General features: G+C 41.5%; 1 protein-coding gene across 2 annotated transcripts in view; it reads left to right on the forward strand.

The window, feature by feature from the left end:
- LOC147581754 (uncharacterized) overlaps positions 1-15,414 on the forward strand; it is a 156,170-nt gene that overhangs the window by 4,485 nt on the left and 136,271 nt on the right. For both annotated transcript variants that reach the window (XR_015250218.1, XM_086704221.1), the window contains exon 2: positions 1,612-1,743. Coding sequence is in view for 1 of the 2 variants with exons in the window: in XM_086704221.1 (XP_086560347.1) it covers positions 1,612-1,743 (132 nt within the window). In the remaining variant the exon portion in view is untranslated. The remainder of the gene's footprint in view (positions 1-1,611; positions 1,744-15,414) is intronic.

The raw sequence follows: 15,414 nt of genomic DNA on the forward strand, positions 1-15,414 counted from the left end.
GTACGCCTTAACTTGGTCCTCCAGCAATGCTATGGGAAAGCTCTTTCCTTAAATACTTATTATTAACATACTGGTTACAATAGAATTGTGCCTCTTATTTTTGTATTGAAATGTTTTCAAAGAAATACAAACGACTCTAACTGTATTGTCGAAGCAGAGGAATTCTGGACTCTGTTCTGTCTGACTGAGTTAGAGAATGGGAAGCCGAGACCCAATGAGCTGATGAGAAAGTGGCTTCATCTTAGAAAGGACGTGGGCATCTGGGCCGGAAAGTGCTTGTGAATTACATACAGTTCAGGGCACAACTAGGGTAAATTGGGAAAGGACAGGAGTCTTGTTCAATGAATGAATATATGAGTGAGTGAATGAATGACAAAATTAAAGAATAGCCAGTACTGTTGTTGGCCACTATGGTTAAGTTGTATTTTCTGTTACCCACCTGTGTTTTCTCAGTTCCTATAGCAGACTGGGGAAATGCCATCAAGGAGATCCATCTAAAGGACAATAGCGATGATATCAAAATGAGTGTTTGACCCCTTATGGTGGAGGCCCTAGAAGTGGAAACCCAAGCTGCATCCCTTCCCTGCCCAGGGTTCTATACAGATTGGGGGAAAAAAAAAAGGCATCTGTTACACGAGGGTGGGAAAGACACTGGTCCTTGTCTCACGGATTTGAAAAGAATGAATCTCGTGGATGAGAGTGAGCAAAGCGATAGAGTTTGTTGAGAGAAAGTAGAAAGTTCTCAAGAGTGAGAGGGGTCCTGACTGGGTAGCTGCTGGGGATTTCTGTCCCTGGCTTTTTACTGTGACCTTCTCAGAAAGTTTGTGAGACTCCATGCATGGCACCTAGCCCTGGCAGGTCCGGAACACGTTTATCTTATTCTCTTCTTCCCCAAACTCTGCTGTCACTGCCGCTTCTTCAGCTTCCCACTTGTAGCTTCATCCTGCCTCCCTGAAGGTCCCTTATCTCTCCCTGCCTAATGTAACCCTCTCCCGATTCACATCTACAATATCCCATTTCAGAGCTCAGTATGCTGTTTTTTGTTTTTGTTTTTGTTTTTTTGCTATATAAACCACAGGTAAGTAACATTAGCCCACTATCCCTCAATTTCCTCCTCTTAAAAAGAGGATAATAATTGTCCCTGAGTCCTAGGGAAGGCTTGAATATTAAATGGGGTGATTTATGGGAACTATTTACAATAGTTCTTGACAAATTTGAAGAACTGTCTAGTTACCAGCAATTATCATCATTATTTCATGTGTGGAATTTTGAACGTTTCGTCCATTCCCTTCTGTAGACTTTTGAATTACTTTTCTGAAAATGATGTTCCCCATTTGCATGTCTGATCAAGAGTGTTGTTGTCCATTGTCCATGTTACTCTGACAGTCACACTGATCTGACAGTCACACATTGCTGCTCTCAGGCAATCCAGCTCTCATGTCATTCCTCCTTTCCTTGGGCGGTCCCTGTCTTTTTCCCTCTCTGAAATTTCTAACTAAAGGAAAGGATATCTTTATTCCCATGAGTCTTCGGGCAGGCCTGACTTTCTCAGTTTCTTACAGTGCCTTGATATTAAGACAATACTTATTAGTCTTTCCCTTTCTCTTGTAGATGTCTCTCAAGATCCCCGGGAATTGGTTGGAAAACAGCACATGTGGACCCTTAGAGTTCTGTACTCCCAAATACCTCTCATTCTACTAGTACTAGCCCAGGCCAGACCTCAACCACTGTCTTCCACTTCAGGTACGTTTGCTGATCACTCAGAACACACTTAAGTTTTAATAGAATGTCTCTCCCAAACCTCTCATACGAAATTCATCATTCTGATACTGTAAGCTGCAGCTATTACTTCCAAAAATCTCTTTTTAATTTAATGTTGCTATTCCTATATAGAAAGGAGGCAGAGCAGAGATGTGGGCAGGTTAAAAACTCAGGTGGACACATGGATATAACGGTTATTGCAAATGCAAATTCAAGGCTGGGAGCCTTGAATTGCCAAACTGAAGCACACTGCTTTGACTCTGTTGTGTCACAAATATGCATAATAATATTAAGGGAAACAACTTGAAGACCTACGGAGATGTTTTACATGGTAGCTTTGGTCAACCGAATGCCAATTCCACTGACCCTTGAGGTTGGAAATGGTTTAGGGGAATAGCACACTAAGAAGAAATTATAATGATTTCCCTTTCAACATGTATTTTAGTTTCTCTATGGAAGACGTGCTTTGGACTACTTATGAGTCATTTTGGAAGACGCTGAGTGTAAATCTGGTTAGTGACCAAACAGGAAAAAATGTTTATTATTTTAATAAAAATACAGTGGCGTAGATTAAGAGAACAATTCATTACTCCATCCATGAGAGATTTCAGGAAAAAATTGCCATCGATTCAACAGAATTAATTTGAGCATCATTATGAGTATGCAAAAGTATGTGAAAGAATGCAATTCATAGAGGCGGAAATGTTAAAAAAAAAAAAAAAAAAAAAAGCACAAGCCATGCTCTGAAACTACAATATTTCTCATTCTTAAAAGGGATACGAGAATATGAAATAAAGCGATAACTTTGAAAGCAGATGTACAACACTGTGCCGTTCCGTTGTTATAAATCATAACAATGCTCCACAATGTAAATGTTTAAGATACTTTTATTGAATTACTGTGACAATAATAACGGCCCATGAAAGAAAGGCATCCATATGTATGCTAATTAAGAAAAAGCAACACACTGTAACTACTGCAAAAATCATAAAATATTCAGTTCATGTTTGCTGAGAATCCAAAGAGGTTCTGTTTTAACTTTATAGGTGCAATTTGGCTGGAAAAGAGGTGTATGCGAAGCAGATTGTTAAACGCTCTTTTACTGTTACTCGCTGTTTAACAAGGTGCTCCAGTATGATGAGAGGGAAGGACAACTTGGACTTGAAATACTCTTTTAAATCACTTTGATGAGTTTGAAGAAGGATATTGACTCAAAAGGAAGTATCTGTGCTTTGCAAATCACTTTGATGGGCTTAAGTCTATTGGGTAGCTATTGACCAAGGTGATATGGTTAAATAGTTGGAATTGTTGGCCATAAGTTTGGTAGTACTTACTTTTTATCTGCATGTTAAACTCAGAGCTAAAGACTATAATGAGACCCATAACTCATTTCTTAAGTGGCCTTAAATGTACCCTACCGAATTGTCATTGTTCTTTCTATATCTGGGCTTCAGGGTACTTAACTACAGAAGACTGAAAAATGTCATTTCTTCCGTCAGATCTGAGAGTTAATTGAAATGATCTGATGAAATGCACTGGATATTTCCTCATTTGTTGTTTTATTTCTCCTTTATAATGCAGTATTTCTAGCCTTTGAACCAGACTTGAGTTACACAATTTTTGGATCCTGGACTTTATATTTTCTAAGGAGCATGGTTTTTTTGTTTTTGTTTTTGTTTTTTTCTGGTTTTTGTTTTTGTTTTTAACCATTGTTTTGTTTTTTACATTTTTAAACATTTTTATTTATTTTTGAGAGAGAACGAGAGAGAGTGAGCACGGGGAGGGGCAGAGAGAGAGGGAGACACAGAATCCGAAGCAGGCTCCAGGCTCTGAGCTGTCGACACAGAGCCTGATGCAGGGCTTGAACCCACGGACTGAGAGATCTTGACCTGAACAAAGTCAGACACTCAACTGACTGAGTTGCCCAGGAACCCCTTAAGGAGCATGTTTAAATTATTTTTGCTTTTGTGACTTTGTAGATAATAAAATTTTCTACATAACCTGTTCCCCTTTCTCAATGATCTCACAGGCTCTCTCTTCCAAGTTGGTAAGGAGATACTGAAAATGGGTTAAAAACCTACGCTCAGAACTGCTATTTTGGGAACTCCACGCCTCTTCACCTGCTGCCAACTCTCTTTGTGTTCCAAGTCCTATAATGATCAGGGCAGTTTTAGCCCTAGTGCTAATGACTCTGTAGACCGATTGCTTTAACTCTCTTTCCTCACTACTACGTGCATCCTAATCCTAGCAAGATTACTAGAATAGGCATGAAATTGCCTACATAGCCTTGAAGGTTTTGCACCAAGCTAGTGCTCTGGCTGAAGAAATTCCTCAGAGGGCACGTTTGCAGGAGCACTTTACTTAAGAGAAGAGCATTTTGTGCCCTACTTATAAATTTGCTATTATAAACCATCGGGGCTGGAAAAGGCATATAGATTCAGCTCAACATCTGAAAGCACTCAGTCTTACTGAAACTGATTAGAAATGTAGTTGGAGTCCAGAATACAAACATTTCTTTACTTGTCCCCTCAGGTTATACTTAGTTGGTGTAGAGACTACTTTGAATCAGTGCTGGAAGTTATTTTCTTTTGAATCCTTCCTTGTTCCTTTTTATGTCTCCTTATCCCAAGTGCCAGTTTCGTCTTTCTCATTCCTTTTATAATGAAACAGACTTATCTCATCTTAGCATTTTCCCTGGCGTCAGCATCAGAAATCCCATTATTATTATTTTTTTAATGTTTATTTACTTTTGAGAGAGAGAGAGACAGACAGACATGAACAGGGGAGGGGCAGAGAGAGAGAGGGAGACACAGAATCCAAAGCAGGTTCTCGGCTCTGAGCTGTCAGCACAGAGCCTGACATGGGGCTTGAACTCACAAACTGTGAGATTATGACCTGAGCCCAAGTCAGACGCTTAACCGACTGAGCCACTCAGGCCCTCCATCAGAAATCCCATTTCGCTCTGGACGTCACATTCTTCAGACTGGAATTTTAATCCTGTGGTGGCTTCGAAGTGTGTCATCTCAGCAAGGGTAGTAGTGGGGCGGGGAATACTTCACATTCTGTCAAGTCCTTCTTTAGCTTCTGACTCCTGGGGAGGTTATATGTACTTAGCTCCTAGTCTCTGTAGCACACCTGTAGTGCCAAGTATAAAATAAATGGACAAGGGTTTCAGTTTGTCTCATGGGTTTCAGCTCATGCTTGTGAGTACCAGCTTGCTTTTTTCCTCTACCACGGTATGTCTATTTTTCCTTCCAACTACTTGCCCTGTGGGCTTCAAGCTCCAGACTCAAATGTGGACACAAGCACTTAATCAGCACTTCAAATTCCACAAGGCCAAATCCTTGTGATAATTGCTTCATATTAATCTATTTTTATATCCATATCTATATATCCACCCTAGTGGCTTTGCACCTCTAATAAAATCCTGACGTATTAATTTTGTATTGGAAATAGTTCTAGGAGACCAGAATTTTAAGAATGATTACTCCAAAACGGTTCTGCATTTTCTTGAATTGGTTCTTTGATCTGATAGACCTAAAGGTATTAGTGACTCTATTTCCAGCAGTTAAGAGAGTACAGATAGGCTGTGCCATGCCATGGTAAAATGGTTGCATGAACGATCACCTTTAGATATCTGTAATCAAGCAACTCTAGAAGGCAAATCTCTGGATGACTAAGGATTAGGTGTCAGAAAAGCTTTTACTAACAATAAGAGTGTAATGGTATTGTTTGGTTGATTGTAACTCTCCTGGGGAACCTGGGAAAAATACATGATGAGCACAGGGCTTGAAATTCCAGGGTCCAAGTCTGCACTAGGGACCTGAAAGCTGCTTTGACTTCCAAAACAAAACAAAACAAGCAAAAACCAAAAACCAACCAAACAAAAAAATCCTTACATCCTGTAGTCACAATACTGAGTTCCTGGAAGTCAAACCTAAAAGCTAACCTAGGGTGACTGAATTACAGTGCAAGGAGTTTCTGAAACTCCTTGGATCTCTTTTGTTAAAGTTAAGGCATTGATTGCGAAGGAAAGGGACTGTGAAAACGGGGATAGGGACATGAGGATGGGTTCTGATGATGCCAGAGTCTTAAACTCCTAAATTTTGCCAGTTGGAATGCCTCTGTCTAAACAACCTGCAAAAGCTTCCCCTGAGTTGGTTGTTGACTTGCAAGGCACTCTGATCCTTCTCAGGACATACTCTGCAACCTTTCCTTGCCTCTGGATCTGTAGTCAGACTCCCATCCCGGCAGGCCCTAAATGAATATGGCAAAAGTGTGACTGGTCTGACTTGTGAGGCGGTACAATACAGACCAAAGGAGCTTCATGATTTCTCCAATTTACAGTGAAAGAAATCTGGGGAGTATGTGTGGGAAAGGAACTTTAGGGCATACGATCAAAGTAGAAGAAACATGAAATTAGATCAGGATGAATTTGCAGATATAAGCATAGTAAGCAAAAATCCCCAATTCAATGTTTTAGCTTGAGGGGCGAGGAATTGCTCTAACACCTTGCTTAGCTGGTTGGCTAAAACACGGATTCGGAGGTTGCCTACGCTAAATGACATTGGAAGGCCCGAATCTGCATGGTACATTGGAGAGAAAGGTGTCTGAAGCCTTGGGGATATTGGAATGTTAGAACAGAATTCTCACGTAAGACCTGCTCACCACCCTGGGAGGATCCAGAGGACTTTCCTTTCCATGTAACTTTGATAAATATATTTTTAAAGAGCTCTGTGATGGCTCTTTTCTGGAGGCCAGAAATAACAGTGGGAACTCCTGCCAACAAACTGGGATCCTGAAATATAATGAGGACGACAGGATTCCGAGGTGGCAGGGAATAAGCAGAGGCACTTAGTTAGACAGCAGAGCCAAAGCCATCACCAGGAAGTTCTGACTCATAGAGCTGTTTGGCATTGGCTGATTGCTCATGGCGTTCCCTAGAACTAAAACAGAGTTAATCCTTCTTATTTTCAGATTCTATTTGGTAAAATATTTTTCTAACCTCAAAAGCAATACTAACAGTAATTCATGGATACGTGCATGTGCAGAGTAGCAAAAAATTTGAATCACCTGACGCTCCCATGCCTGCTGAGGTCGAACAGTGCAACCCTTTGCTGTTTTGTTCAGGCATGAGTTATGATGCTTTTGGCCATGAGCTCAGTGTTAATGAATAAACGATATATATTAAATAAGGTATCTTTAACCAGAAACATATAAAATAAGGCTTTATATTGACTGCCTGATGAAAGTGTAACCAGAGGCTGACAAGAATCTAACTCTGTATTTTCCTTAGGAGCAGTGGTTCAGTATTTGCTCATTCAGTGTCTGTGGTGACTTTATAGAACATAACTATGAATAATGGAATCAACTATATATAGTAATGAAGTCTTATTTTAAATGAGCAGAAAAGCTCTAAATCTGGTGAATTTGATTCATGAAAACAGGGTTGCAGCCTCTTAATTCTTTCCCATACTTGAGCTAGTTTACAGACCTAGAACCCTTCGAATAAAGGGAAGATTGGGTCTATTTGAGGAAAGATCTTGCTACACTGTCACAAAGTATAATGTCAATCACCCTCCCAGCCCTCCTCAGTGGTACCTGCAGTCATTGATCAGGGTTTTTGTGCATGTTTATGGATAGTGGATACGGTATCTGAAGTCACATTAATTCCTAGAAATCCAAAGTGTCACTGTGGTCCACTGGTCAGAGGAGGAGCTTATGGACATTAGGTGATCAATGGATTTTCATTTAGGTTTTCATACGGTGGGCCGAGTGGGTCTCCAAACCCACCCTGTGGTCATTTTATCCAGTCCTGAAATGTGTGATTGGAATAGATGACATCCTCAGAGACTGGATCCTGCTCTGTGAAGTGAGAGAATTCACAGGATCTGTCTCTATCTACAAAAATAGCAAACCACATTCCTGGGAGGATTACAGACATTAGCGGCACCATTGAGGACTTGAAAGTTGTAGCAGTTGTGGTTTAACTGCTACCTGGTAGACAGCCGCTGATCTGCACACAAACTGCAAGGAGTCGGGTAATTGTAGCTGGCTAGGCAAGCAGTAGACTTCCGCTCTCCTGCTGCAGGGCTCTATGAACTCTCCAGTCTTATGTTATGATCTTTGCCCCATGGATTTTGATCAGCTTCCTCCCACAGAATAATCTGTTCTTCTATGACGCTGATTATATGATTCTGCTGCGGCCCGGTGTGCGGGAAGCAGCGACTACTCCAGACGTTGGTGAGATCATTGAATGCCGGATGGTGAGAAACAAATCCCACAAACATGAAGTGGTCTACTAGCGTGGTTGATTTCTAGGTATCCAGTTGCGTGGGGGCCATACAATGGGAAGCACAAGTCCCTGCATGTGACCCGTTCAACCACTAAGAAGGGATAATACTCAGAGAGGCATTTCTGGATTTCAAACACAATATACAATTCACTTGTGTATGTCACTCTGACCCATTCATTGAGTGCCCAGTGAGTTGCCATTTTGAGTGATGCCCAGACAAGACAATACCCCACAACAGGTCCAACGGCTGTGCAAGCCGCTCTGCCACGTGGACCATTTGAATCAGCAAATCTGATGATGCTTGAAGTGTGTGTGACAGGTAGGGAGGCTATTTGGTTGGCTAAAAGTGACCTACAACACAGCACTTAGGATTTTGGAGCAAAGCCAGGTCATTCGCTGTAAAAACAAAACAAAAGTCTATAGTCTTTAAGAACAGCTTCTGGCTTGCTACTGGACCTTAGAAGAAACTGAGCACCTGACCATGACCTGCTAAGTTATCATGTGACCTAAGCTGTCCTTTATGAACTGGATGTTCATACCATATGGATGGTATGGCACACCATCCATAAAGTCAGCCGTGCACACGAGGACACCATAATAAAATGTAACCAAGTCCTGGAGGCACAAGAAAGTTGCATGAGAAAGTTGGCCAAGGGGCCCTTACTTCTGACAGATTGTCTTCTCTTTCTCATCTTATATTTAAGCCTTCTTGCGGAGTTTTCTATGATCGGTTAATTGCCTGAGGAAGGAAAATGCACAAACTATCCACACATGCCTACAGCACTGCCACCCCACTTTGGAAAGGCCTCCACCGAGAGTGGTCAAGGGAAACTCTTCCAGTGGGTAGGACTTCAGGGGTTTTTACCTAGTGGTTTATTTAGTTTGAAAGAAGAGATGGCCAAATAGTCATGGGCTGACAGCAAATCATAGACTGTGGCTAATTTTTTAGCCATTTGGTTGAATGGGCATAGAACGGAGATGTTTGTGTCCTATGTGAACATTTCTCAAATGGTGACCTCAACAGAAGGATTTTAATAATCAGGATGGAAAGATTTATTTGGTGGATACTAGGCAGCCTCCTACCCTGTTGTCTAATGGGCTCATAAACAAAGTGGCCATGGTGGCAGTGTAAAGGTTATGTATGTTTTTCTCTTCACCAAGGCCAGTGTGACTGCAGTCACTGAGTGTTCAATCTGTCAGCAAATGAGATCAACACTGAACCCTGATATGTCCCCATTCCCCTGGGGTGTCAACAAGCTATATGTTGGCAGATTGATTGCTCAGGACTGCTTGCATAATAGATGGGGCGGTGTTTTGTTCTTACTGGAATAGACACTTTGGATATGGTTTCGCTTTAGATGTCCTCAGTGTTTCTGCCAAAACTACCATCTGTAGAATTATAGAACATCTTGTTACTACTTTCCATGTTTTGTTTTGTTTTGTTTTGTTTTTTAATGATACATTAGGTGTCCTATAGCTTAGCTTCTGGTCTGATAAAGCTATCAGCTTCCTATTAATCGGTTACCACTAAAATCTCCCTTGTTCTTAAGAGGTCCCTTAGTCTTAAATCTTCCCATACTCTGTAAAATCACATCCTTTGGAGAGACCCTCAATGTGCTCTGTTCTCATGTCCTACCTCTTCCCTGTGCAAAACTCAGAGCCACTGTTCTAGAGCTGGGACAGTGACCTACTTTTCTTGGTGTGATCTTCTTTGTATTGGGCAGGACACTGGACAGGGTTTGTAATTTCTAGTTTTGGGGGCATGCTTCTCCTAGTTTGGAGGCCTTACTTATCAAATGAGCTGGATTAAGGATGATGGAGCCCCCAGTATTCTCAGCCTGCTGTGTCTGAGCTAGAGCCAGAGCCCTAGGAGTATAGGCTGTGGGGGGGGGGGTGTGGGGGGGAAATACTAGGCTTACCCCTCGTGGGGAGATACACAGCCCTTGAGCTCAGGGACAAGGGTGCACTCTCTTCTTGGTCACACCCTGTTGGAGTGGATCTTCCATTAGCTGAGCTGTAATGGGGATAAGATCATGGCTGTGGTGCCACAGACTTGAGGTTCTGACTAAGAGGTAATAGATTTTCTTGAATAAAGATTTCTTCATTCGATTTATATCTTTAGGACACTTTCTGAGACTTAACTATTTTTTTTTAATATTTTTAAAAAATGTTTATTTTCTTTGAGACAGACAGACAGAGCATGAGTGGGGGAGGGGCAGAGAGAGAAGGAGACACAGATCGAAGCAGGTTCCAGGCTCTGAGCTGTCAGCACAGAGCTCAACGCGGGGCTCAAACTTACAAACTGTGAGATCATGACCTGAGCTGAAGTCGGACACCCGACCAACTGAGCCACCCAGGCACCCCTTAACTATGTTATTTATTTATTTATTTATTTATTTACCAATTATTGTTACCTTTCCTGGGAAGCCAGTCTGCGGAGCTCCTCATACCAGCTTTCTGGACATGTATCTCCATTTTAGCTTGCTTTTGATAGCACCTGGGATAGCCTATCTTGTTAGGCAGAGGTGTCATTTGTTCTTATCTTTATTTGGAGACTAAATATTGTTTAATGAGATGTGTAAGCTTGGCAAATTGGAAAGCAGTTGACTATGGCTGCTTTGCATTGTGTCACTTTTGGCGAGGCTGAACTCCATTTCCCAGAACTCCCTTTCCTTCACGTTTCTGATTAGGGTGGGCCACATGAGGGATTCTTCTGGGGCATTAGGAGGGCAGAAATACAGCAACAGCCATTTGGTATTTATTTGCAGACTCACCTCATGGTTGTGAGATCCCAGCTAGACCTGCAGCTGTTCCGCCTTTCTCTGGAAGCGAATTCAGCCTCGCTGGCTCCTAGGTCCCAGCTTCTGTAACTCTACCAAGTTCCAAGGCAACGGCTCACAGGTTTCTCTTTGTCTTCGTGGGCTCCAGCTCATGTTTGTGGGTTCCACTGTTTTCTTGCTCTCCCTTATGCATACACAGGACCAAGTCCTGTGGTGATCAAGATGCTCTTTCATTGGGACTTAGAGCATCTGTGACCTAGGATGGTGGGGTGGGGGGTGGGGGGGGCTAGATGAGTGATTAAAAAAAAGAAAAAAAAAAAAAAAAAAGAAACAAACAAACAAAACCCTCTGGGACCTGTGGTCCTAGATATGCCTGGATTGTTGCAGACTTTTCTACAGAAACATGCAATGAGTAAGAATTTTGGCTTTCACTGGCTTTTAACTTTGAGACCTTGGGAAGGTTACCTAACTACCTTGTGTCTCAGTTTTCTTGGAACTCATACACGTTTACGTAAAGATTGCAAAGCTCATGATAGTTATTATCATTATTATTTGCCACCTCCTCCAGCCTTTCGCTCACCCTCCACACAGGGAAGTTTGGGCATAAGCTGAATAGACCGTCAGGCAGGCCCTCCCAGCCTGTTCACGTTGCAGCTGTCGGGGTCCCACAGTCACGGAGTGCTGGCCTGCTCAAGCAACCGTGTTTCAATTCTGGTTTCTGTAGTTTCCATATCTTGTTCTGGTTTTTTTGGTCCAGTATTCAAACTCTTTGCTGAGAGCCATAGTAATTTTTTTCTCCTAGAGGAAATAGTGTTTTTCTACCATGTAGCCTTTCTTGTTGGCTTCTGAGGGTTTGGGGCCTTTGGGACTCTTTAGAACCCCGCTTTCACAGGTGTATTGCGCCCTCTGCTGGTGGATTTATTATGCTAGCAAGAGCTGCGGACTGAGATCTTGCTGTGTGCCTGGCATAGTGCAGGATTTGTGCACACATACATCATTTACCTTTCGCCTAGCTCTATCAGCTCTATCAGTTCCATCAGCTCTATCAGTTCCATCTTACAGACAAGGAAACTAAGGCTCAGAGGGGGCTACTTCACCGTCATGCAGCTGGTAAGCCAGCATTGGACCCAGTTAGTCTGGCTCTAGAAACTGTGCACTTCATCACTGTTCTGTAGGAAGAGCCGCTTTGGTCTCTATTGGGTTTGGAGTAGAAATCTCTCCTACCTGCTCACAAATATATGTTGAAGTTCTATTCCATGTGTGGCATTCCCGAGGGAACTTAAACTCCCACAATCAGCTAAAAGTACCTACCTCATGGGATTTTCATGAGGAGTCAAGGACATATTTTAATGTACACAATCTGGCATTATATCTGACACGTGGTAGACCCTCAGCCAATATTACTTATTGTACCTTCTTCCAGATCTTTCTAGTTTTTTTCCACTTCTGCCTAACTGTGGGAAAATTTCCTATAGCCTTAGAGCTTCTTTCGGAAGGACTAAAAACGTTTTAATCCCCTTTTATCACACAATCCTAACTTCAGGATTTGAGCCCCATCCTCAGTTTTAACATCCCGGTGGGTTTTAGTTTCCCCACTCCCATTCTCATCATAAGACTTACAGGCCTTGGGGCGCCTGGGTGGCTCAGTTGGTTGAGCGTCCAACTTCGGCTCAGGTCACGATCTCGCGGTTTGTGAGTTCGAGCCCCGCATCGGGCTCTGTGCTGACAGCTCAGAGCCTGGAGCCTGCTTCACATTCTGTGTCTCCCTCTCTCTCTGCCCCTCCCCTGCTCTTACTCTGTCTCTCTCCTTCAAAAATAAATAAACATTAAAAAAAATTCTTTTTAAAGACTTATAGGCCTTAATGCAACTAAGACTCCTGATAACTTGCCTTGATATTTCAGAGTTAACAAGACAAATACAAGATCAGTTTGCTCGTCATTCATAGCTTCCTACCCTCTAGATTGAATAATGTCAACACTAGCTCATGTTGGTAAATCTCTTAAGTCCAGGTTTCTTTGCGTGCAAACAAGGTGATTCAGGATGCCTGTCATTTAGATAAGTATGTGATGCAGTGTCATTTGGATTAGTCCCTGGGAAGTATGAATCAGCATACCGGCTATCAGATCAAAACATGAATGGCACACCTGTTATATCAAAATGACTTGCCGCATAAGTGTCCATTATTTTAAGAAAGCGAGGGAGTTTACCTTTGTTTCCACAGCTGAATTTGCTAAAAATGAGTGATACTTCAATAGGCTATGCCTTTGCCATTTTAAACTTTGTTCAAATTCAGGAGGTTGGACCCAAAGATGTCTAAGATTCATTTATTCTAAATTCAAGTGGTTTTCGTATTTCAGATCTCACCCTTCATATTTACTAAAGAATAGCCATGACACCCTAGTGGGTGTTTATTAATAAGCTTCAGATATAGGCACTGAAGTTACTGTTTGCATATAACCTGAAAACTATAAGAACTTATAAGTGAAATTTATGGTACATCTAGTGACATTTTACAGTGTTTTTATTGCAAGTAAATTGTTTTTAAAAATCTTGCGTTATTGGGGCGCCTAGGTGGCACAGTCGGTTAAGCGTCCGACTTCAACCAGGTCACGATCTCACGGTCCGTGAGTTCGAGCCCCGCGTCGGGCTCTGGGCTGATGGCTCAGAGCCTGGAGCCTGTTTCCGATTCTGTGTCTCCCTCTCTCTCTGCCCCTCGCCCGTTCATGCTCTGTCTCTCTCTGTCCCAAAAATAAATAAACGTTGAAAAAAAAAATTAAAAAAAAAATCTTGCGTTATCAATGTACATTTAAAAAATAGCTCAAATGTAATAGCTTTTATGTAGCTCTTGACAGAAAAGTTGAATAGGTTTGAAATACAATGGAAGATATAACTATAGGTTTCACCAAGGTACTGTAAAGTTATAACGTACACTATATCTGTTTTAAAACGTCACTATGTAATTATGGGTATTTCTGAATAATTCAAGTAGATTAGTTACAATAAACCTTTGAAGAATGTTTCAAATTTGTCCCTCCCTTTGTGGGAGGGTAGTGGGCCTACTTGAGGGAAGCGATCCATGCCACTAATCCAGATCCTCTTTAAAAAAGAACAAACTTCAAAGAATTTGGGGATAATCTTATCAAAAGGATTAAAAGATATACTAGAGGAAATATGATTTGTCTGGAGAATGGAATGGCTCACATAGTTATTACTTTGCTAAAGTGTAGTACAATGGATTGATACAGCTTCCTGCTTACCAGGATTAAATTACTATAATTTCTAAAATGCTCAGGCGTATTAAACCCTTGCCCATCTATTCTTTTGCTTTTTGGCATTTTGTGTCATAATTGGTATGCAGAGGAAGTCTGCATGTGTCTATTGTATGACCCCCTACACCTGCTGTACCGTCTGTCTCTTTCAACAGATTGCATTAAGGACAATACAAAATACCTCGATTTTTCAATACAAAATCGTCCTTTTGGTGACACGGCACTGCTTTGCTAACTAATAAGTTATTCTGCATCTCAAACCATGTGGCCTAGAAGACAAGAAAGGTCCAAGAACATTGAGTGCAATGGGGGGACATACAGAAGCGAGATTTGTCTATCATTCTGCTTCTGTGGATTCCAACCTATGGCTATGGATTTAGCTGTACATTTAAAAAAATAAATCAAAGACACTGGAATTCATGTGTGTCAGGGGAAGCCCAGTACACTTTCCTTATACTGGGAAGGTAAGAACTACCAGATAAGGACTTCCCCCTCTCACCATTTGCTACAGACTATGAGAACATTGTACCCTTCAAAGGCTATTCATTTCCCTCCCAGGACATGGGACCTAATGTTCTGTGGCACATTAATCATGCACCAGCGTGATTTATATGCCTACATGTTAGAATCCCCTTGCTTCAGAGATGAAACAGCAATTGAATACAAAGTTATGTATTTGGGGTAGAAGTACAGATAGACATAAATAGTAAAAAACCTTCATATTAATTATCGTGCAACTTAAATACGGATAGCCAGGGCCAGGGTGGAGTTTCAAAAAAGAGAAAATAAAATAAGGCCCTTAAGCCATTTTGCTTATCTGAGTTTCTTATTCTAGCTATAATTCTCCTTATAAATCAGTACTTTCTAATCTCACTCTCGATGCAATGCTAGAGCTAACTGTGCTGAATAATAATTTTGTCCTCAGGTGGAGAGGAATGAAGGAGGAATAAACAGGCCTTCTAGATAATTGCATCAGCCTCCCCCACCATTGCAGTGCCATGCCAGCATTTCAAGTAATGTCTCTTTTGTCTCGCTGAGAAAAATCATTTCATGATTTATTACACTGGATTAAAGGGTGTATACACTCAGGAGCTAGAACATGACTGAAGGGCAATCAGACATAAAGGATGTCAAAACACTTGGTATGTTTAAATTTTTCTGAATTTCCTAAGTAAAGTTTTTGGGCTAGGTTTCCAAGAAAACAGACGATAAAACGGACACAAGTTATGTGAACTCTAAATGATGACACCTGGCCATCCCCCTATTTTAGAATTAGGAGAAGAAACTGGTTCTGCAGAAGGCTTTCTT

This window comes from Puma concolor, chromosome B1, assembly GCF_028749965.1.
Source record: "Puma concolor isolate L17-30 chromosome B1, mPumCon1.1.hap2, whole genome shotgun sequence".
NCBI classification, from domain to species: domain Eukaryota; kingdom Metazoa; phylum Chordata; class Mammalia; order Carnivora; family Felidae; genus Puma; species Puma concolor.